Source organism: Fukomys damarensis, unplaced genomic scaffold (assembly GCF_012274545.1).
Source record: "Fukomys damarensis isolate Sample0158 unplaced genomic scaffold, DMR_v1.0_HiC HiC_scaffold_28, whole genome shotgun sequence".
Taxonomy (NCBI): Eukaryota; Metazoa; Chordata; class Mammalia; order Rodentia; family Bathyergidae; genus Fukomys; species Fukomys damarensis.
The window spans coordinates 3367397-3388459 of record NW_022900940.1 but is presented as its reverse complement, the minus strand read 5'-3'; the positions used below and the strand labels follow the sequence as shown (position 1 = coordinate 3388459).

Here is a 21063-nt window from a genome sequence, read left to right as displayed (position 1 = left end):
ATAAAAAAAAAAAAAAAAAAAAAAAATTTTTTTTTTTTTTTTGATTGGGAATCTGCTTCTCTTGACTCCGCCTAAGAGTACAGCACACTTTTGCCTGTGTAGGAACTGGTGAATCCCTGTGGATGACCACAGCTGCCTCTGGTCTCCTTAGTGTTACATGAAATAGGACTGACTCATGCCAGCCTGGTGGGTGTTGCCACCCTCCCTGGGCTCTGCTGCCGTCACCGGGGGCTACAGGAGTAAACCAGTGACCTCTAATAACAGACCACAGTCGACCAACCTGAGTTATCACGACCCGACATCACAGCCCTGAGCGACTCCTGTCATCCCGCCTGCCTCTCGCCTCATTCCTCATGAAGCAGGCCTGTAATTCTTCCCGGGGCGCACTGTGCCGAAGTGTGTGCTCACGGTCTTCCGTGAGTTCCCTCCTTGCCCGCATCTTACAGCTGTGACACTGACACAGAGAAGAGGCCCCGGATGAACCTCCCCATGCGGACCAGTTGGATATGTAGGTTTCTTATCAGAAATGACTGATGTGAACCAGGCCTGGTGGTGCACACCCGTCACCCCAGCTACTGGGAGGCCGGCACAGGAGGATCACAGGTTCAAGACACCTTAGGCAAGTTAGGGAGACCCCGTCTCAACATTTAAAAAAAATTTTTTTAAAGAGCTAGGGATATAGTTCAGTGGGAGAGTGCTTGTCTAGGGTGTTCAAGGTGCCAGGTTTAATCTCCCCAGCATTACCACCACCAAAAAAAAGAGCAATCACTTATCAAGGAGAATAAGCAACGTCCAGCTGTCTGAGGGTTAGCATGTGAACACGTAAACATGGAGTCCGGCAACTGGCATTTTCTTCTTCTTTTTTTTTTTTGAGACAGGGTCTTGCTACATAGTTCAGGCTGGCCTTGAACACACTAGGTGGCCCAGGCTGTCCTCCAATTCATGGCAATCCTCCTGCCTCAGCCTCCCAAGTGCTGGGATTACAGACACATGCCACCACACCTGGGAGCATTTGTTTCTGTGATCCCTGTGACTGAGAGCAATTTCAGAAAGGATTGTACAACTTCCAAGAGAGATATGCTTGTATTTGAAAATTTACTTTTAATGCCGAATTGCTAATTAGTGACATTTGAAATGAAAGTCACCCAGGTGTTTCAAATATTTTTCATTTTCATTTATAATTTCATATTTTTATTTAACCAGAAGTCATCGTTTTAGGTGGGGTTTTTTTTTGTTGTTGTTGCTGTTTTCTTTTTTTTCTTTTTTTCTTTTTTTTAGGAAGGGTCTCCTTTTGTAGCTCAGGTTGGCCCTGAACTCACTATGTAGCCCAGGCTGGTCTCAAACTCACAGCGATCCTCCTGCCTCAGCCTCCCGTGGACTGGGATTACAGGTGTGCACTACCATGCCTGGCTTGTCATCATTTTTAAAAAAGCAAACAATATGTACATTAGGGCAAGAAGCCTTTCTGCAGCTTTCCTCCTGACCCTGGTGCCCAGTACAAAGAGAGCAATACTTAGCATGTGTAAGAACTGTCCTGTCTCGTGAATTACTGACTCTCATGTTTTCTTTTTGGTTATTTGAGACAGGTTCTCACTATGTAGTTGAGACTGACCTGGAACTTACTATGTAGCCCAGGCCAGTCTCGAATTCACAGCGATCCGATCCTCCTGCCTCAGCCTCCGAGTGCTGGGATTACAGGTGTGCTCCACCACGCCTGGCTTCTCATGTTTTCTTAAGGCGGACTCCTATATCAGTCCTGTAGATGTTTTGTTACTTTAGTTCTCTCCTGAACGTTACACTAAGAGTGTTCAGGAGTCTTGCTGGTCTTACTGAATCTTGCATATAAAATACAACTTACAGAGGCCAGGGATTTAGCTCAGTGGTTCTTTCACCTTCCTCATCAGCACAAGGTCCCAAGTTTGATCCCCGGTACCGAAACAAAAACAGAACAAAACCTTACTGTGGCCTCATCTGTCTGAGTCAGCACATCTGGTCCCACGTGACTTTTGGCTCTTCCCAAAGTCAAAATGACAATGGAAGGGAAACGTTTTTAATCGGTTCAGAACAGGGAGGCAGCCACAATACAACTAAAGACACTCACAGACGAGGATTCCCCAGACTGCTTCAGAAAGTGTCAAGGACACTAGGTGTGTTTGAAGCAAGGGGAGTGTTTTGAGAGGGACTCGTGGCAGTGTGTCTTTTGATATAACGCGTTCTTAATATTTAACATTTACCACATTTTATCACATCCCAGATACTGACTCAGAAGTAATTTCTCAGCTAACACAGCTTGATAAAACGGAGATTCCGAGAGAATTAACATTGTCCAGAAAAGCAGTCAGACTTTCTCTTACAGTAACGATGAGTCAGAATGTGCACAACAAACACTGAACTTAATTTCCTCCTGTGCTCGTGATTCGGAGGCCCCGCTTTATAGACACGGCCGCCTAGAAATTGGTAAATACTGCTTCACACTGATCCTTATCAGGTTGGCTTCTTCATTCCGGAGTCTAGACAAGGGTCAGAAGTCACTTCCTTTTTTCAGTTTGTCGAGGCTTCCTGTTTCATTTTCAGGTCATGCCACTCCCTTCAAGAGGGACCATAAACAGGCCATCTAGTTATGACTTTCTTGCCTTCTGTTTTTCCATTATCTTATGAAGTGCTCTCTGTGCTGCCGTCTGCTTCCTCCTTTCTTCTATCTTTCAGTGGAAGTTAACAGTGAATTTTGTCTCCATATATGCTTTCTGTTTGTTTGTTTGTTTGTCTTATGAGACGTTATCTTGCTGTGTAGTTCAGGCTGGGCTTGGACTCACTATGTAGCCCAGGTTAGCCTGGAGCTCACAATCCTCCTGCATCAGCCTCCTTGAGGACGGGTTTGACAGGCATGTATCGCTATGCCTAGCTCTGACTATTTTCTCTGCTCAAACAATTTAAGAGTCTGATGGGAAGAGGAATGTTCTACAAGTCCCTCTCTCAGCCCAGTTGGCACCAATGAAAGAACGCATAGTTTAAAGGGCTGTGAGCACTGACACAAAAGGAGGATCATGCTTCAGGTATTTGCAGGGACCGGGGAGGAGGCAAGGCCAGATGGGCAAATTCTAGTGGGACAAAGACTCTCGAAGCCTTATGGTGCTCAGCCCCTCGAGCCACGTGACTGCCTGGTTATAATTCTGTGACCTAAAAGCAAGCCATGAGAGAGATGTACCATCAATCAGAGTCTGACGCCAATCGACTGTTTTGCAAAGGTTTTTTCCAGGACCCACTAGCAGAGGCTGGCAGCCCGTTCAGGCCCTTGCTGTTCTCTGTAGTCTATGAATATTGGGGAATGTGTTGTCTTACCTACCGGAGGACCCAGCAAATGCTCCGCAAAGTGTTTTAGTTTTAAAACTTTTTCACAAGTCCAGGGACCTACCAAGTTATTTTCCATCAGTGTAGTACAATATTTTAAGGCCAGAGTTTGGGAGGCATCGCAGACCCTGTCCCTGGGGTCCCTGCGTGTGAACTTTGGTGGGATTGTTTGGTCTCTCTTTAGAACCCGTGATCCCACGTCCTGCAGTTTTTAGAATTAAGTAAGATATACTTAGCACCGCACCTGATACACAGTCATCATTTGGTAACCTGAGGTTGTTCCTTGGTGGTAAGGGAGACAGAAAATTTTTAAAAGGGTACAAGAAATATTTCTGGATCACTGTTTGGTTAGAGAGGGACCCCCACAACGCCATAGTCCCAGTGAAGTAGGAAGTCCCTGCTGTCAGGAACTTTAAGGAACTTTCCTCCCAGTTCATCAACCATCATGCGTGAAGGTGTGCTACACACAAAGAAAAAATGCCCACTTTACAGACCCCAAAATGTCGTGGTGTTGAAAATAAGCAGTTTTACTTTTTAATCCTCCTTTCATGCATGAACTTTGTATAGCAAACTCTTATGGAAGGTGAAAGCATACCGAATCTCAACTCAGTGGGAGGGCACCCGTTAAAAATGGATGTTTGGTCCAGGGATTTAGCTCAGTGGTGCCACCTCCTGCCTCTCAAGCACAGGGTCCTGAGTTCGAGCCCCAGTACAAAAAAAAAAAAAAATGGATGTTTTACTTAAGAAAAAAACCCAAAAAAACACTGAACCTCACGTTTCTTCTAGATGTTTATTGTTCATTTGGTGTTAAAGGAAAGTATATGTTTTTCACAAAGAAGTAGACAGGAGGTCAGTGGGGAGTAAAGTATTAGCATGTGGTTGTGACTGACTTCTGTCCTTCTGGCAGGATCTCACCTGGGAAAACCAGAGCCTGTCAGACAGATAGGACAACAACATGACATGCTAGTCCAGGCCTTGTGCAGGGCCAGCCCGGGATAAAATGCCTTTCAAGATTAGAATCTTTTTGCATTATAACATGCTAAGCAAGCCTTGTGATAGATGCCATCACCTCAGGGCCTCTGAGGATGGGAAAAGATTTTTAGCCTTCAGTTAACTGATATTTTTTTAAACTGTTGGAATTCCCTGGTGCCTAGAGCCACATGAGTTAAGCAAGAAGCACAAAAGCCATTCTGTTCCCTTGTCTTGGAAATACAGGGTTCCTTTTATTTCAGGGCACTGACTTATTTTTTTAAAGCTTGGCCATCTTGACCATTTTGACTTTTCCTTGCTCATTCGGTCTCCATAGGCTTCTATTAGAAGATGCTTCTCACCCTTGTTAAATTCTAGATGAGGTTAACTGTAGGAAAAGGAGAGAAATGCGCTATCCAATCACGCTTCTACATTAATACAAAATAAAGTATGGTGTGCAGGAAAAAAAAAGTGAATTACCAAATGCCATCTGGAGACCTGTCCATCCTGTTTGTGAAGGATGTAATTAAGCTCCAGCCACACCAATAATCAATGTGACTGTTAAACCTGCAGAGTCAGTGGGAGGAGAACTTCAGTCCTATAGCGTGGATGCGAAATTAGAACCAGTTCTATATTACCACTGATCAGCAGGCTGACCAAGAGGTGTCACCCAGCCTTTCCAGGCCTTCATTTTCTCATCTGTCCAAGTCAGGTCATTCTGTCTACTCTGTACCTCACAGTGCATTGGAGCTTTTATCACTGAGTAGATTTACTGCTCTCCACACCGTATTCTAACTTACAGAGAGTATGCTAGATCGTATTGTATTTTTCCCCCTCCTATAGTTAATCACAATTAGAATTAGAGATTTAAGCAGTTCTAGGAAAAGAACTTTTCAAAAATTTGGTTGGATATTGGTGAAGAAGATGGAGAGAGCTCAGAGTAAGCCCCCTAAGCATTCGTAAAGTTATGAGGTCTAATTGCAAAGGACACTGGGAAGTACTCTCTGTAGGTGGGTGGCCATGACCAAAGTCATAACTTGAGGTGTTGTTTTACCAAATGGATATATAAAAATAGGCACTGTAGGAAATAAGTCTTTTCTGTCACACTGTATCTGTGTCCTTTGAAGTCTTGTATTGGGATAGTTGGTGAGAAACAGGTAAGCAAAGAAATAAAGACCTAAATTTTGAACTGTCCTGAGGGCAACAGACAAGATGGAGGAACAATAATGGGGTGGGGGTAGTGTTCAGGGACAGCCTCCCCAGGGAAAGGTGACACCTCAAGGGCGATACACTTAGAAGAATGGGGTAACTTGCTCTGGTGCAAGACGAGGATGTGCTTATGAGGAGGTAGGCATGTGGGAAAACTTGAGAGCAGACTGTGCTAGCCCAAGCTTAAAGAGGAAGAATGCTCTTGTGGTACCAGAAGGTGCAGTTAGAAAAGGAAGGAATGTCATACACAGAAAGAACTGTCAGATGGCTGTCGGTGGCTCTTGGTCCCTCTATTACTTGATGTACCTAGGCCTTTACCAAGTACTTTCATTGTTGGCACATGTAGAAAAATGAAATGGTATCTGTTAGGTAAAAAGAGCCAAAACCAGGACCAGACCAGGACCATAACAAACCTTTACTATGAGGAGGATCTGCCAGGCCATCTCTGAACAAAGGAGAGAAAGCAATATGGCCAGACCATGGGAGGCTTCTTATAGGGCTGGGATGGGGCTTATAGGAGCTGGGGTGGGATTTAATGATGCAGTGGCTCGGGATTGGGGGAGCTTAGGACATCACTCGAAGGGGCTGTGACATCACTAGTTGCTACGAGGTGGAAAGTACCAGGTTACTCTTTCGATTGGAAGAGGGGCATGTTGAGAAGAAGACTGTCCTTTGGTAGAAACCGTATTTTAGGTAAGAAGCAGGTCATCATGGGAAGGTGGAGGCTATTTTATGTGGCAGCCATCTGAAGACGAGGGAAATCTAACAGTATCTTTTCAGTAGGATTGACAGTCTGAACACAGAGAGAAGCACTTAGCAACCATAGCAAATTGTTCTGGGAAGAGGCATAAACAGTAATGATTTCTTTGTTATATATCTGACCAGTGACTAACAAGGGTTTTTAATGATAGCAGGGTTTTAGTGATAAGCTAAAGATACCGAATTCACCCATCCTTACAAGTTTCTAACAATACAGTATACTGTATATGACTTTATGTTTCTAAGAAAAACATTTTTTCACATTTTTCTCTTTTTTTGCATTTTTTAGAAAATTTACTGGTACATTTTAGATATACTGAACAACAACATTCATCATGGGAATTTGTACCTGTATATGATACATCCTGCTTCTTTTATTCCCATTCCCCTCCTCTCCCTTCAACCCCTCTTCCCCTCCTCATTTATAAAAGCTTTGTTTCCATTTTTTCCTTCTAGTCTTTTTCTTTTCTTGTTCCTTCTTTCCTTTTCCCCTCCCCCTCCCCTGTTCTTCTTCTCATTTGAACATTTTCTTCCCATTTCCAAGTATCTGTTATACATTTTGGTCCTTATTTCCGCTTTTGGTTGCTCACACCAGAGAAACGATGTGGTATTTAAACGTGTGTGTCCAAATTATTTCACTTAAGAGTACGGTCTCAAGATGCAAGTGCCCATCAACCGATGAAGGGATGAAGAAGTTGTGGGGTTTTTTCCTTTACAATGGAGTACTACTCTGCTGTAAAGAAGGGTAAACTAGAGACATCTCTAGCTTAATGGAGGCACCTTGAGAAAAACTTGTATTGAGTTCATTGTTTTTATAAGGGCCCTGAGCTGGTACTTTATTTTCCTTGTCTCGTTTAAGGGAAAAGCCATAGTTCTTGCCCAGGGGGATGGAGAAATCCATCTGGAAAGAAAGTATATATTCGAAGTTAGTGGTATTCTTGACAACATTTAATAAGCAGACTAGATAGCAACCCATAAGGAGAGACACCAGCTGGCAGCTCCATACCATCCTTACCAGTTCTAAGAGGCCCAGGTTGGCTGTGGTTGTATCACACATGCAGTGAGTGCACTGAGACAAGTGTTATCAGGAAGTCTCAGGCTCAACTCTGGGAGTCTAGAGATTTGGCCACAGGAAACTAGGGTGGAATGCCATTCTTTTAGAGGTCAGATTTTTTTTTTTGGTGGTACTAGGGGTTGAACCCAGGGCCTTCACACTCAGCTACATCCCTAACCCTTTTTGCTTTTTTAGTTTGATACCAGATTTCTCAGGTATGCTCCACGGGTCCTTCTGCCTCAGTCTTCTACAGAGCTAGGATTACAGCTGTCCCCCTTGAAGGACCTACCTTGTTTAATGACTTCAGATTTACAACCTACCTCTCAGGTTTAGGATTTTTTTTTTTTTTGGTACAGTTCTGTATACCTTGTTTATAATCTCAGTGTATTTTTTTGTACAGTATACCATGTTTATATAGTACTGTAATTTTACTGATTTACTGTACAGTACTATACTTTTACATTCTTTTATACAATACTACATGTAAGACTTATGCAAATAAAAGCCAAGTCATCAAGTTGGAGTTCCCTTTGACCATTTGTTTGTTCTGAATATTGTAATGTATGTACTATACACAATTCCTCATGTAGTGACCAAATCATTTAATGAACTAGTCGTGGGAACAGAACCCAGTCGTTAAGGGAGGAGTGTCTGTATATGCACATACTACCACGCCTAGCCACCATCAGATTTTATATTACATAGCCTTTCATAGCACTCAGAATTTTTTTTAATTGAGTTTATTGGTACATTCTAGGTATACACTACAGTTACATTCATCATTGGGATCTTGTACCTTTACATGACAGGTCTTGGTTCTCATTTTTTGCCCTTGTCCCTGCCCTCCCTTCACCCCCACCTCCCCTCCCCATTTACAAACACTTTATTTCCATTTTTTCATTTTCTCATATTTTTTATTTTCCCTTATTTCCTTACCCCTACCCTTCCCACTTTTCCTATATCTTTAGCCCTTTTCTTCCTATTTCATGTTGTCAATTCAGATTTTTTTTTTCAAATACTCAACATGTTTTATTCCTTGCATTTAAGATGTGATGCGGGGAGGTACCTGGGATCCAACTCGGGTCCTTGTGATTGCGAGGCAGGTGGCGGAAGCAGTGAGCTAAATCCCCGGCCCAAGGTGTGTGGTTTTATGTGTATAAGGCTATAAGATCACATCTGAAAAAATAATTTTGATTCCCTATGTACCATGTGGATATATTATGATTCTTTAGTTCACCCAGCTGACTGTTCATTGGCCCTCTTCTAGCAGATGAGTTGTTGGGAGTCCCTCTGCAGGTAACATTTGCACTTAGAAAGCAGTCTGAGCAACCATTTGCTCCTGAAGGCACTACCTAGTCAAAAGAAATAGAACTCCAAAATTCATTATTTTAGAGCAAAACATTATAGCATCTTCGTGGACACATTCCAACTACCAGAGCATAAGTATACCACCACGTGTTGTCCTTCAATCCAGGTTTTCTCCTCACCCGCTGGCAGAGGTGACACTGCTCTGAGGGGCTCCTGCACCCTGTAGGGTCTCCGGCAACCTGGCTGCCATGTGCTGGCGGCTCCTTCCCCTGCCGGTGTCTTAGGCATGGGGTTGGCAGGGGCTGCAAGTGGTGTACAGTCCTCATGAGGTAACAACCCCAAGTCTAAATAAAATTGCAGGGGCTCAGAGTCCTAGTCCACAAATGGCTGCCTTAATTATTACTTTCTCTTTTATCTGAGGTGTAATTGGGAATTACCTTTTGGGGGGTGGTTAGGAATTGAACCCACGGTCTTCATACTGAGCCACATCCCCAGCCTTTTAAAAAAATTTTGAGAGTCTCTCTGAGTCACTAAACTGCCCAGGCTAGATAGGAACTTGCAATCCTCTTGCCTCAGCCTCCCAGGATGCTGGGAGATGTGCACTACTACACCCAACTTCATTTTTTCCATCTTTCTTTTCTTTCTTTTTTAAAAAAACATAACAAATATCCTCACAGCACTCTGCCCACCTGCAAAAGGTAGGCTGGTGTGCTGTGGGGTCTTGGAGCGAGGCTCCCCTACTTGGCTGTGTGACCTCCATTAATTTACTTCAATCTCAGCGTGCCCCCGTTTTCTCCTTTACAGAATAGGGCTCCGTGTGTACCTTCTAAAACTCAAGGAGATAATTCATAAAACATCATGGCACTGCCATGGTTAGCACCTGAGTGTTTAGCTTATCTCATGTGGTGCTGTCCCTGCTAACTGCCGAGCTGCTGTGCGACTGTCCAGCCTATGCCCTCCTCAAGTGGGGACGCCTTGACTCAGTCACGACACCTGATAGATAGGATGGGTAGTTGGAAAGAAGAAACGTTGGCCTTTATAAAAAATCCCTAATTCGGCTAGTTTCTATTTTTGTGGTACTCCAGAAGGTTCGAACGGTATAGTTACCAAGTGTAACCTTTCTAAATGAGAAAAGGATAAATCAGTAGTATGTGATTTTGGTCTTGTTTCAGATAATGTAGCAGATCACCCCATGTGAGTCATTGTTTACTGTACCAAGGATGTGACTTTTCCAAATTTAGTCATTTCCAGGTGAATTTGCAGTTAAATGATTAACCAATAGTGCAAGTGCAATTAAAAAGCCAAGCCTCTGTGACATCTGTGTGTGTGTGTGTGTGTGTGTGTGTGTGTGTGAACAACATCTTTCTTATCCAAGTCTCTGTGACGTGTTTCCTCTCCTTGCTTCCATCTACTTTCAGTTGGCTGGGATTTAAAAGCAGCTTGATCCTCTGTCACAGGTTTCCCTGGGTCTTTCAGGGCCCAAGGAGGTCTCCCCAGGCCCCGGGGAGGTCCCCTCTGCCCGCAGCAGGTGCACGCTATTCACACTGTGTACCTGCCGGGGCGCGTTTCTTCTGGCCTGGGCACTCCAGACAGCACTTGCCACCTGCGTTGGCCTGCCGGGTGTGCCTGTGCCTTGCCCCTCCTCATCTGTGACCTCCAAGGTACAGGACAGGGAACAGATTTCCTACCTAGAGGGCGTATCAGGAAACCACTTATGAAATCAACAGATACAGCACTGGGCTGGTACAGAGCCCGAAACTCCCAGAATGGGAAGGTTGAGTGACACAGCTAGGTCAACATTATAACTCAGCTGCTTCTCATCAGTGTGGAGACAGTGCGCAGTCCCAGGTAGCCATTTGGAGCTCTGTATCTGCTGTCCAGTGGCGTCCTCCTTGTGATAAATTAAGAGGCGTGGACGGAATCCTTTCTCCCAAACACAACCAGCTTTACCACCTCGAGAGAGTGTGTTTTGAGCCAGGAACCGGTCCCAGAGTTTTACAAAGAGAATCTCACTGAGTGTCTGACCAGCACCGAGGTGGGTCTTGTTGGCCCATTTTACAGATGAGGTAGTGGAGGCTCAGGGAGGTTAAACAACTTGCCAAACAGCGCAACTACAAGTGATAAAACAAGGTGCAAACCTAGCCAGTCTCATGTGGGGCCCTGGGTCACATGGGCCCCACCAGGGAAGAAACCTGTTCATTACTCAGCGGTACGGACAGGATCTCACCTTGGAAAGTGCTCTAAATATTGTTCATTGAAAGGAACAATTCTAAAAGTCACCAATGTACCTGCTACCATTTCCTAAGAGTTCCTTGGCTTTTCCTATGGTCTTTTTATTTATTTATTTTTCATCCCTTAGGTTTGACAATAGCCTTAAATATTCAGGAACTATTATAATAATAGAATGGGGATAGGGAGAGATTTTCTCCTAGTTTTTAAGTCAAAACAAGTGAAAAAAAATTGAGTCGACCTTAGCCATGAAATCGCTTGGATATTTAGCATATTTATTTCATTTAATAAATTATAATGTGTGGCAAATTATTCTAAAAACGTTAATTGGTTTTTACCTCTAAGGATGTAGAAAATTTCTTCTGATTACAATGTCTTACCCAAGCACATTTTCAAAATAGGGTTTGATTCCGCCTTGGTTTTCTGTGTCAGTTTTAAATTTTTTGAAGGCAGGATGATCAATAACCTTAAGATATGTTCACTTCCTGTTGAGATTTCTTGATTATCTCTTGTTAGCATTAATCGTATTGCTCCTCTTTCACTATTTTGTCTGTTTACTTTTGCTATATCAAAGTAGTCCCAAATTGCTATTTACTATGTATTGCCTGCCATCTACTACCTTCTGCTCATACAGCAGGGTACAACTAAGCATTCCAAATGGGTGTAGAGGAGAGAACAACCTGGAAGTCCTTATACGTTTTCACCTTATAACTGTTCCCCTTTCTGTCACTACCAGCAATGGATTTTCATCCTCGCACCTTCTAGGGAGTACACAAGAGCCAGGATTGATTATTATCCTGCTTCTATAATGACCATATGACAAAGCTTTTCTGATTCAGACTCTTAGTTGAAAGGCAAATAATCCGCCCCCTCAGTCTTTAGGAGGGTATTTTGGCTACTTGAGAGGCTGAGGCAAGGATCATGAAGTTTGAAGACAGCCCAGACAACTGAGATTCTGTTTCAGAATAAAAAGAGGCCAGAGATGTAGATCAATACTATCTGGGTTTAATCCCCATCAGAAACAAACAGCCATTGGTGGCGCACGCCTATAACCCCAGCACTCGGAGGCTGAGGCAGGAGGATCACTGTGAGCTCAAGACCAGCCTGGGCTACATAGCGAGTTCCAGATAAGTCTCAACTACATAATGAGACCCTGTCTCAAAAAAAAAAAAAAGAAAAAGTAGGAATTTTGGCTCAATTTTTTTCTGTTTTAATAGGAATATTAGAAGTATATTGTATATATTTTAGATATACACAGGCATATATAAAATATTCTAGTCCACACTGTCCCTGTAATATTCCTACACTGTCTGACTGTTCTCCAAATAATAGAAAATGTGAACTGTATTTTGCTTCCTTCCATATTCCTTTGTACTTTATATCTTTCCTCAAATGCAGAATGTTTTCTTGCAACTTTTATCTTACCAGCGATTTAGAGTATTTGTTGTATGACAGGCAGTTTCTCTAATGCAGAGGTTTCCACAAGTCCAATTTCATGGTGGCTGTTTCTTTAACCAATTTTCTTTCCCTTTTCATTGGTCTGAAATCTCCGATTTTTGACCTGAGGGGACCCCTTGTTTTTTCCTTTCAATTCACCACTGGCAGAAGGGAAGGGATGTTCTTCACTTGCCTGTTCTGTTCACATCCAGGACCCTGGGATCTTTTAGGGGACAAGTTCACTTTACCTCTGTTTCATTGCCAATTTCAGAACTGTATCCAGCTAGATCAAGTGTTGCTACAATTAGAGGGATTTTTGTAGTAATTGCAGACATAGATCAAAATCACAGTGGTAATACAGAGGGTGGTAGCACATGCCTTATAATCCCAGTACTCTGGCAGGCTGACCAGGAGGATCACACGTTCCAGCCCAGCCTGGGAAATTTCATGAAACCTTATCTCAAAATAAAGAATTTTAAGAAGCTGGGGATATAGCTCAGTATGAAGGTCCTGGGTTCGATTCCCAGCACACCCTCTTCACACTCACAAATCGTAATGATAATCATGAAATATTAAAGGACCCTCCCAAACTGTTAAGGTGGGAAACCTCACCTTGTGTGAAATAAGCCAATTTATGTTCATTTTGTATAAACTTACATTAATTTTGAGTAATAAACACAGACAAGCACAAAGAATATGATAATATGGATCAAAACCACTATGAAATTGACTACTCCTTGGTCAAGTTAGCACTGTTTGGTCATATTTACTTTATTTTTATTAATAAAAACAATACTTCTGGTGACACTGACGCATTCTGTTCTGCTCCTCATACATTGTGCTCCTCCCCAGAAGTAACCCGTGTGGGAATACAGTTTGGGTCATTCCAGTCCATAATTTTACTGGCACAAACCTGAAATCACATCTTGCATACTTTTAAGATTTCAAGTGGCAAAACAAATGGCTATGTGTTTGAGACCTAAGCAAAAATCTGTAACTTCTTTTGCAAATCCAGGTGCCATGTATTATCCCAAATTCTCTTAAGTCAAAACTCTACCTTTTAAGAGGGGTCTTTGCCTGCCTGCCCTATGCTGGTTTCTCCCAGCACAGGGGCATGTGGAATGGAGCCAGAGTACTAGTATTTCCTATTTGTAAGTGATAAGAGGGGGAGGTGGTAGCTTTCAGGGATCAGGTTTCAAGTGGAGCCCTGGTTTTTATATGTGTGGGAATGGCCGAGAAGGAAAACACAGCTGAGCTGCATTCTGACTCTTCCTGTGAAACCTGTTCCTGTGCCCGTGAGTAGACCTGGGTAAAAAGGTTTCCCTAAAACAGCCTCCGGTGAAATTCGTACCTGGATCGGAGTAACTTACTTCCCGGGAAGGACTGGGAGTCTGTCGCCCGGCCCGCAGCGCCCCACTTTAGAAAAGTCTCTCTGCGGGGGGAAAAATCTATCAGCAAGAACTTTGCCCTCCCCTCCTGGGCGATAGGAAGGAGCAGACTGGGGAGGTGTCCCTCGCCAGAGTTGCTGATGTCAGTGGTGTATCAGCCGTGGGAGGCTTTGGGAAATTGAGTTACACCTCGGTGTCTTATGAAACTTGATTCAGAGCACACCGGAGCTGCTGTCCGGGAGGGGGAGAGAACCCTGAGACTTTCCCCTCCCATTTCTGTTCCACGTTTGGAACTTCTGGATTTAAAGAGATGAAAGCCTCAAGTCTACAGTCATTGTAGGAGATCGGTATGTAGCTTTATACTTTGCTTAATTCCTCTTTGAATCAATCTCCTACGTGCTCGGACCTTGAAAGGCAGCGTCCTGGGTGTGCGCTGATTGGCTGATTGGTCCCAGTTTGGGACCCTGGGCCATCAGGGGTCTAGCCTGAGCACTTTTGTCCCGTGACTATGTCTGTCTGCACCGTAGCCTTCAGCTTACCCTGTTCCTTTCCATGAGGTTTGTGTGTCTGTGAGAATTCTTGCTTGGTTCCTGTCCTCCGCGAAATGTTTTTGCTGATTGTGCGTGGCAGGCAAGTTCTTATTATTTAAGCTATTCAAAAGTGTTCTTTTAAGATTCTTTGAACGTAATTTTAAAATCCGGCCAGACTTAATGAAATGAAACTACTGTGCTGGTCCATATTTCCCTAATCGTGAAGACTGGGGACCCAGAAGGGACCCTGACTGCAGTGTCCATGCTGAGAGCTTTGTAAAGCTCAGGCGAGTAAAGGGGCGGAGAATGAGGTGTGGGAATGAGCCCCAAAATGCAGCACGGCCTTCTCAGTTCTGTGAGCAATCTTCTTTTTACCACATTACTTGCCTTTCAAACACATTTCTGGTGAAGTTTGTCTCTCCCAACCAAATGACAATCCACATGGAGTCCAGCACCAGAATATCAGCAGTAGGAATACAGGTCAGGGTCTGGAGGCTTCAGCTTAGACACCAAGTGCTTGACTTCGGTGACATTTAGGGGAGCTTTGCTGGGTGAGCAACCGCTGCCGGGTCAGATCTTCACCAGATCATCACCTCGACGTGGGGGTTCTCTTTTACTTTCACTTTGCATTCGTTTGAAATTTAATCTCTCTCGGGGCAACATCCTTTACAGCCTCTTTCCATTTAAATACGAAATCAACATCTTTGAGCGGAATGCGCACTTACTGGAAATCTATGCAGATTTCCTTATTATACAGTTGAGTCAGAGGAAATACCTTGTGCATGTTCTCTCGCAGATGTTTGGTTTTATTGTTCAAGGAAGATTTATTGCCAAAGTTTAATTGTTGACGATCACTGTCAAAAGAAGGGATAAAATGGTTTCAGGTCCTAGTTGATCTGTAAAAAGATGAACCGTGGGGCGGGGATTTAGCTCAGTGGTGCCGCTGCCTGCCTCGCAAGGTCCGAAGTTCGGTCCCGGTTCCAAAAAAAAAAAAGATGAATCATGTTTTGCGGTTAATCTTATCCTTCATGGGAACTTCAAATCATTTGATTATTAAGCTGATTTATAGACTTAGTAGGAATAAGAGTCATTAAAGCTATGTGGTTTTTCTCATTTCTTTAATATTTTAGTTATTCCAATGGAAGCAACTGGAGAATTTATATTTTCGTGAGAAAAAATTTGCTGTTGAAGTTCACGATCCACGAAGGTAATGATCAGAGGTTTTCACACTGTCCCAGTCACTTCATGAATAATACTCTTTTGAAATTTGTATATGGGTTTTTGTGTGAATATATCCTGTTATTTCTCAGGTCTATACCATACTTAGGAGTGGAATTTCAGAGCCAAATGGTAGCTCTGTCTTTAACTTTTAAGGGAACTGTCAGACTTTTCCAAAGCATGAGGTTCATTTCCACTAGCAATGTGTGTGATTCTAAATTCTCCACATCCTGGCTAACACTTGTTTTTAGTGTGTGTGTGTGTGTGTGTGTGTGTGTGTGTGTGTTCATGCATGCTTTATAGCCATCCTAATGGTGTGAAGTGGTTTCTTCCTGGTTTTTTGATCTGCATTTCCTTCAAGACTATTGATGACCAAGCTTCTTTTCATGGGCTTGTTGGCCATTGCTATAACTTCTTTGGAGAAGTATCTAATTCAGATCCCTTTAGTATTTTTGTTTTGTTTTGTTTTTTCCTGGACTGGGGATTGAACCCAGGGCCTTCACACAGAGCAACACCCCCACCCCACCCCTTCTATGAGACAGGGTCTTCGTTGCCCGAACTGGCCTTGGACTTGCGACCCCCCTGCCTCGCTCACCCTCCCAGAGTGCTGGGATTTAGGCCTGTACCACCACAGTGGGCTCCTTCCTTAGTTCTAATTTTGGTGTTCCTGGTCACTTCAAAAGACAGAAAAACAGTTGCCAGGCTATCAACATGATTCCAGGTCGGGATGTAGGTTCTCTGAGCTCTTAAAAGAACTTAATCGGTCCCCAGGGGTTACTGTTTTGTCCCCAGATAATGTTTATAGATGTTTGACAGGCAGAGGGATGGGAGGAAATGGCTGTGACCAAAGATAACCCAGGGAGACATGCCAGATTCTTACAAGGAACACTAGTACCCTCACTCTCTCTTACACACACACACACACACACACACACACACACACCCCACAGTGTCTGTCTGCCTCCATCCCTCATCATTCTCCCTCTCTCTCTGTCCCCCTCTCTCCCTATCCCAGGCTCTTGTTTTTTCTTACTCCCCACTTTTTTTCTCTTCTCTTTCTTTCTTTTTTCTTTTCTTCCTCATTGAGTTTATTGGTACATTGTAGGTACACAGTACAGTTACATTCATCATTGGGATCTTGTACCTTTACACGACAGGTCTTGGTCCTCATTTTTTTCCCCTTATCCCTGCCCTCCCTTCACCCCCTCCGTTTTCTCGTTTTGGCTGCTGCAGAAGTAACCCTCTGGGCCAGTTGTGGGTTTGTGTCTTTTCAGCCACTATCGTTGTGTTTATCTTTGCTAACGTCAGTGCAGGCCACATCTACCCAGACTTGAGATGCTCTTTCTTTACTTTGAGGCAGGTGCTCATCCCACAGGTCCTGGTCACTCCATTTTGAAAACATGACCTTTAGGGCCAGGGATTTAGCTCAGTGGTTCTGCCACCTGCCTCGTAAGCACAAGGACCTGAGTTTAATCCCCAGTACCAAATAAATGAATAAAACATGGCCTTTATTCTCTACCACTTAAGGTGGCTGCACATCTTTATGGTTTCTAACTAGTAAATATTATTATGTGGCTTTTCATTTGACAGATTCCTTATCCGCTTTTCATTGCACGCGTAGTGTTTTTCAGTGTGCTTGTTATACAAAAAGAGATTGCATAGGTCAGAGTAGTTCCATCATAAAAGAATAAAATCAGAAACTCAGCCCCTATCAGCCTAAGCCTGTACAACAGAAAGACAGGAAGAAGGTACTTTGTTACCACATTGGGCTGGACCAAAGGTGAGCAATTCAAGTGTTTCCCATAATCCTTCAGGATTTCGGTGCCTCGGAGAACCTTTGGGCAAAGCGGCCTCTTCGTGCAAACCTGGTATGCAAACTCTTCTCTCATCAAGTCCATCTGGGTGATGGCCATTAGCCAGCACCAATTTTACCTGGACCGGAAGCAGAGCAAAGTAAGTCCCTGGGAGCATTTCTACTCCAACTAATTCCAGTCCTGCTTTTGCTTTATTTCAGAAGATGAGCTTTTTCAGAAAACATGCAAGTACATGAAGTTTTGTTTTTGAGGGTTTTTTTTAAAAACTTTACTAGCAGCTATTTTACTTTTTCATGCATTTAAGAGATAAGCAATATATATATATATATATATTTTTTTTTTTAATTTAAAAGTTATAAGATCGGCATGCATATGGGTACATTGGTGACATTTTCAAGTCAGGGACTGAATCATGCCTTGAGAGTTTTGTGTAATTATGAAAACATCTTAGATGCAAAGTTTAAATTTCATGGGTTTTTTTTTCTGGAGTGTCATTTGACTATTAATCGTGCCATTAATGCAAGGTGTATTTTAATTGCCTTGGTTCCATTTCAATATTGTTTGCCTCACAGGCAAAAATCCCATCAGCCAGGAGTTTAGATGACATTGCCATGGATCTGACAGACATAGGGACACGACGGGCATCGAAGTCGGTGACACTGGAGGCCAAGGGTCAGTTCATCATGGCCAGCAACGGCAGCTTAATATCCTCAGGTAACGTCACGGCATTAGAGAAAGCGCAAGCCATGTCTTCTTTGTAATAAGTCATTTTAAATATATTATTTTAACTCATTTTGGGAATAAAAAGTCTGTCAAAACCTACTGGGTGCAACAGTTTTGAGTACAATATTAATGAATATAAAGTTCAATTATAAACAGCCAGAGGTCTACGCAACATTAGATGTCAAGGTAGGGCGTCCCTGAGGGTGACTTCGCAGGATGTTTTCTCCCCTTAAATCCTGTCACCTTCTTCTGTGCGTAGTTTTTCATTGACCTGACTAATCGTCTGTAGGACATGAAGTGCTATGCAAAGATGATTACATGACTCCCCGCCAAATGTAACCGCTGCCCCTCAGCCGTTCTAGAATTCTTGAGAAATTTCATGATGTGTCCCATGTAAATCTTACTGTTGCTTTAGAAAGCTGAAGCACGCGATCTTCGTTTGTGTAGAACACATTCCTTTGACTTGCTTGCATATCTACCTGAGGAACATTTGAAATGACTGTCTCAGGGAACATCTTGCTTTCCCCCCTGCTTACAAAAAGAACATCTTTTTCCTTGGGTGAAGGATTTTATCCTCACTTCTAAAGTGACCGAGCCAAAATGCACAAGGAAGGTTCCGTTTCCTACCAGCCTCTATTTGATGCCCAGAAGCATGAAAAAAATGTTCTCTAGTTTCCTTTTATTATTTCAGAAACGAGGAGAAAAGAAGTAAACTAGCATTTAATAGCAGGTTTGGCTTCACAGTCCTTTGTCCTTCCCGAGGGAAGGAAGCGCGCTTTGTGTAACCCTCCCCACCCTCCCCCACCACAGGTTCCCAAGACTCAGAAGTCAGCGAGGAGCAAAAGCGGGAGAAAATCCTGGAGCTCAAGAAAAAGGAGAAAGTATTGCAAGAAAAACTCCTTAAAAAGGTCGAGGAGCTGAAGAAGATCTGTCTGCGTGAGGCTGTGAGTGTCCTTACTTCTGGGGCTCCTCAGTTTGTGTCAGAGGGCTGTGGCCTGTGTCAGTTACGAGCTCCTGACCCTGTGCTGTGTTACAGGAGCTCACAGGTAAAATGCCGCAGGAGTACCCGCTGAGCATCGGCGAGAAGCCTCCTCAGGTCAGGAGGCGCGTGGGTACCGCATTCAAGTTGGACGACAACTTGCTGCGCAGCGAAGAGGTAGGAGTGCCAGCTCTGAACCTTTCTGTGAACCACAAGAAATTTGACCCCTCAAACTGCAGAAAGCATTCAGTGAACCCTAAATGTTTATAAACTGAGAAGCAGTATTATAAGAATGAAGAACAGGGCCAGGGAGTTAGCTCAGCCGTTCCACCGCCTGCCTTGCAAGTGCAAGGACCCGAGTTTGATCCCCGGTACCAGGAAAAAAAAAAAAAAGAATGAAGAACATTAGCCTAATTCGTTTACTTATAACTCAGTAGCCTTTCGCAGGCAGCTTAATCTCTGAAGTCTCACTTCCGAGGCTTCAGTTTCTCCATTGGCAAAATGAGAGTAAGAGTGTAATTTCCCTACAAGGGAAGTGATAAGTATTAAATGCAATAGTAATGCGCACCATTTAGTATAATTCCGTTAAAAATTTTGACAGCCACTCAGCCAATGAGAGTCTACACATGGTTCTTGTAGAAATGTTACTCTCTGGGCTTTAGAAAACAATATCCGTGTCTCCCATAATATAGTGAGCTTTGTTATGGGTTTTTTTTTTTTTTTTTTTTTTTTTTTTGAGACAGGGTCTCACTATGTAGTTGAGACTGACCTGGAACTCACTATGTAGCCCAGGTTGGTCTCGAACACACAGCGATTCTCCTGCCTCAGCCTCCTGAGTGCTAGGATTACAGCTGTGCACCACCACGCCCGGCCTAAGCTTTGTTATGTTGAGTGCTCACCTGTGCACCTAGCTGTGAACGAACCAGTGTCTAAGTCGGTCCAGTGTCACTGATTTAGATGCCCATCACGTTCCTGTCTGCACGTGAGTAATCTCATGTCATCTTTAGCACCTGCAATCAGGCAGTTGCTATCTTCCCTCTACAAATGAAAAAGCTGTAGCAGTAAAAAATTAAGTAGTATATTCAGAGTCATGTAACTGTGAACCACCAGAAAGAATCAAACCCAAATTTATCTTTCTAGTGCTATGCTTATATGTTCTGTACCCATGAGCCTTGAGAATCTGTCCCTGAAAACTATGATCTGTAGGCAGCTAACTGCATAGATGAAGGGTCATTTTTTTCCACAAGAAGGGAAGAGACTGGGGTAATGAAAAGTTCAAGTTGGATAAGGGCTATCTTGTCTGCTTAAAAAGTGTTTGTTTTGGGCCAGGAATTTAGCTCAGTGGTGCCGCCACCTACCTCAAAAGCGGAAGGTCCTGAGTTCAATCCCTGGTACCAAAAAAAAAAAAAAAAAAAAAAAATAGCTGTTTGGGTTATCACTGCATTAGAATTTAAAAAGACTTTATTCTCAAAGAACATCTGATTCAAGAATACACAAGAAATGTTGTTATCCAGTACCTGATAGAGTGACTGTACTTGTGTCCATTACAGTAAAATAATATCATTGTATAAATGCAGGATCCGGCTTTACAAGAACTGGAGAGCAATTTTCTAATACAGCAAAAGCTGGTTGAAGCTGCAAAGAAACTTGCCAGTGAGCCGGACCTTTGCAAAACCGTGAAGAAAAAACGAAAGCAAGATTACGTGGATGCAATGAAAAAGCTCCAGGAAATTGAAAATGCAATAAATGAATACCGAATTCGATGTGGGAAGAAACCCAGCCAGAAAGCAACAGGTATTTTACCAAATTAGTAAAAAGTGAAAAAGTTTTGAGTCCCATTGTCAGTACTCTTGATGATGTATATTTCTAAGCCTGCTCATTTGGTGCGAGATAGACGATAGGATGGAAAGTTTCTTAGGGTAATAATGGTTTGGAATTTCAGTCTTGTAAGTATGTAAATTTAATTAGCAGCTTCACTATTGTAATAGCACACTCTCGAGTTACTTTAATTTTCAGGGTGGAAGCGTTTTCACAGCAATCATGGTACATAATCAGACAAATTCAGCTTAAACTAGGCTGAAGTCATTGCCAAATATAC

At 43.1% G+C, this 21063-nt stretch overlaps 1 protein-coding gene across 4 annotated transcripts in view; it reads left to right on the top strand.

The window, feature by feature from the left end:
* Positions 1–21063, top strand: part of Frmd4b (FERM domain containing 4B) — a 229964-nt gene that overhangs the window by 190127 nt on the left and 18774 nt on the right. For all 4 annotated transcript variants that reach the window (XM_010635994.3, XM_019209337.2, XM_010635978.1 and 1 more), the window contains 6 exons: positions 15362–15438; positions 17264–17402; positions 17836–17977; positions 18797–18930; positions 19023–19142; positions 20543–20759. In XM_010635994.3, coding sequence (XP_010634296.1) covers positions 15362–15438; positions 17264–17402; positions 17836–17977; positions 18797–18930; positions 19023–19142; positions 20543–20759 — 829 coding nt within the window. The remainder of the gene's footprint in view (positions 1–15361; positions 15439–17263; positions 17403–17835; positions 17978–18796; positions 18931–19022; positions 19143–20542; positions 20760–21063) is intronic.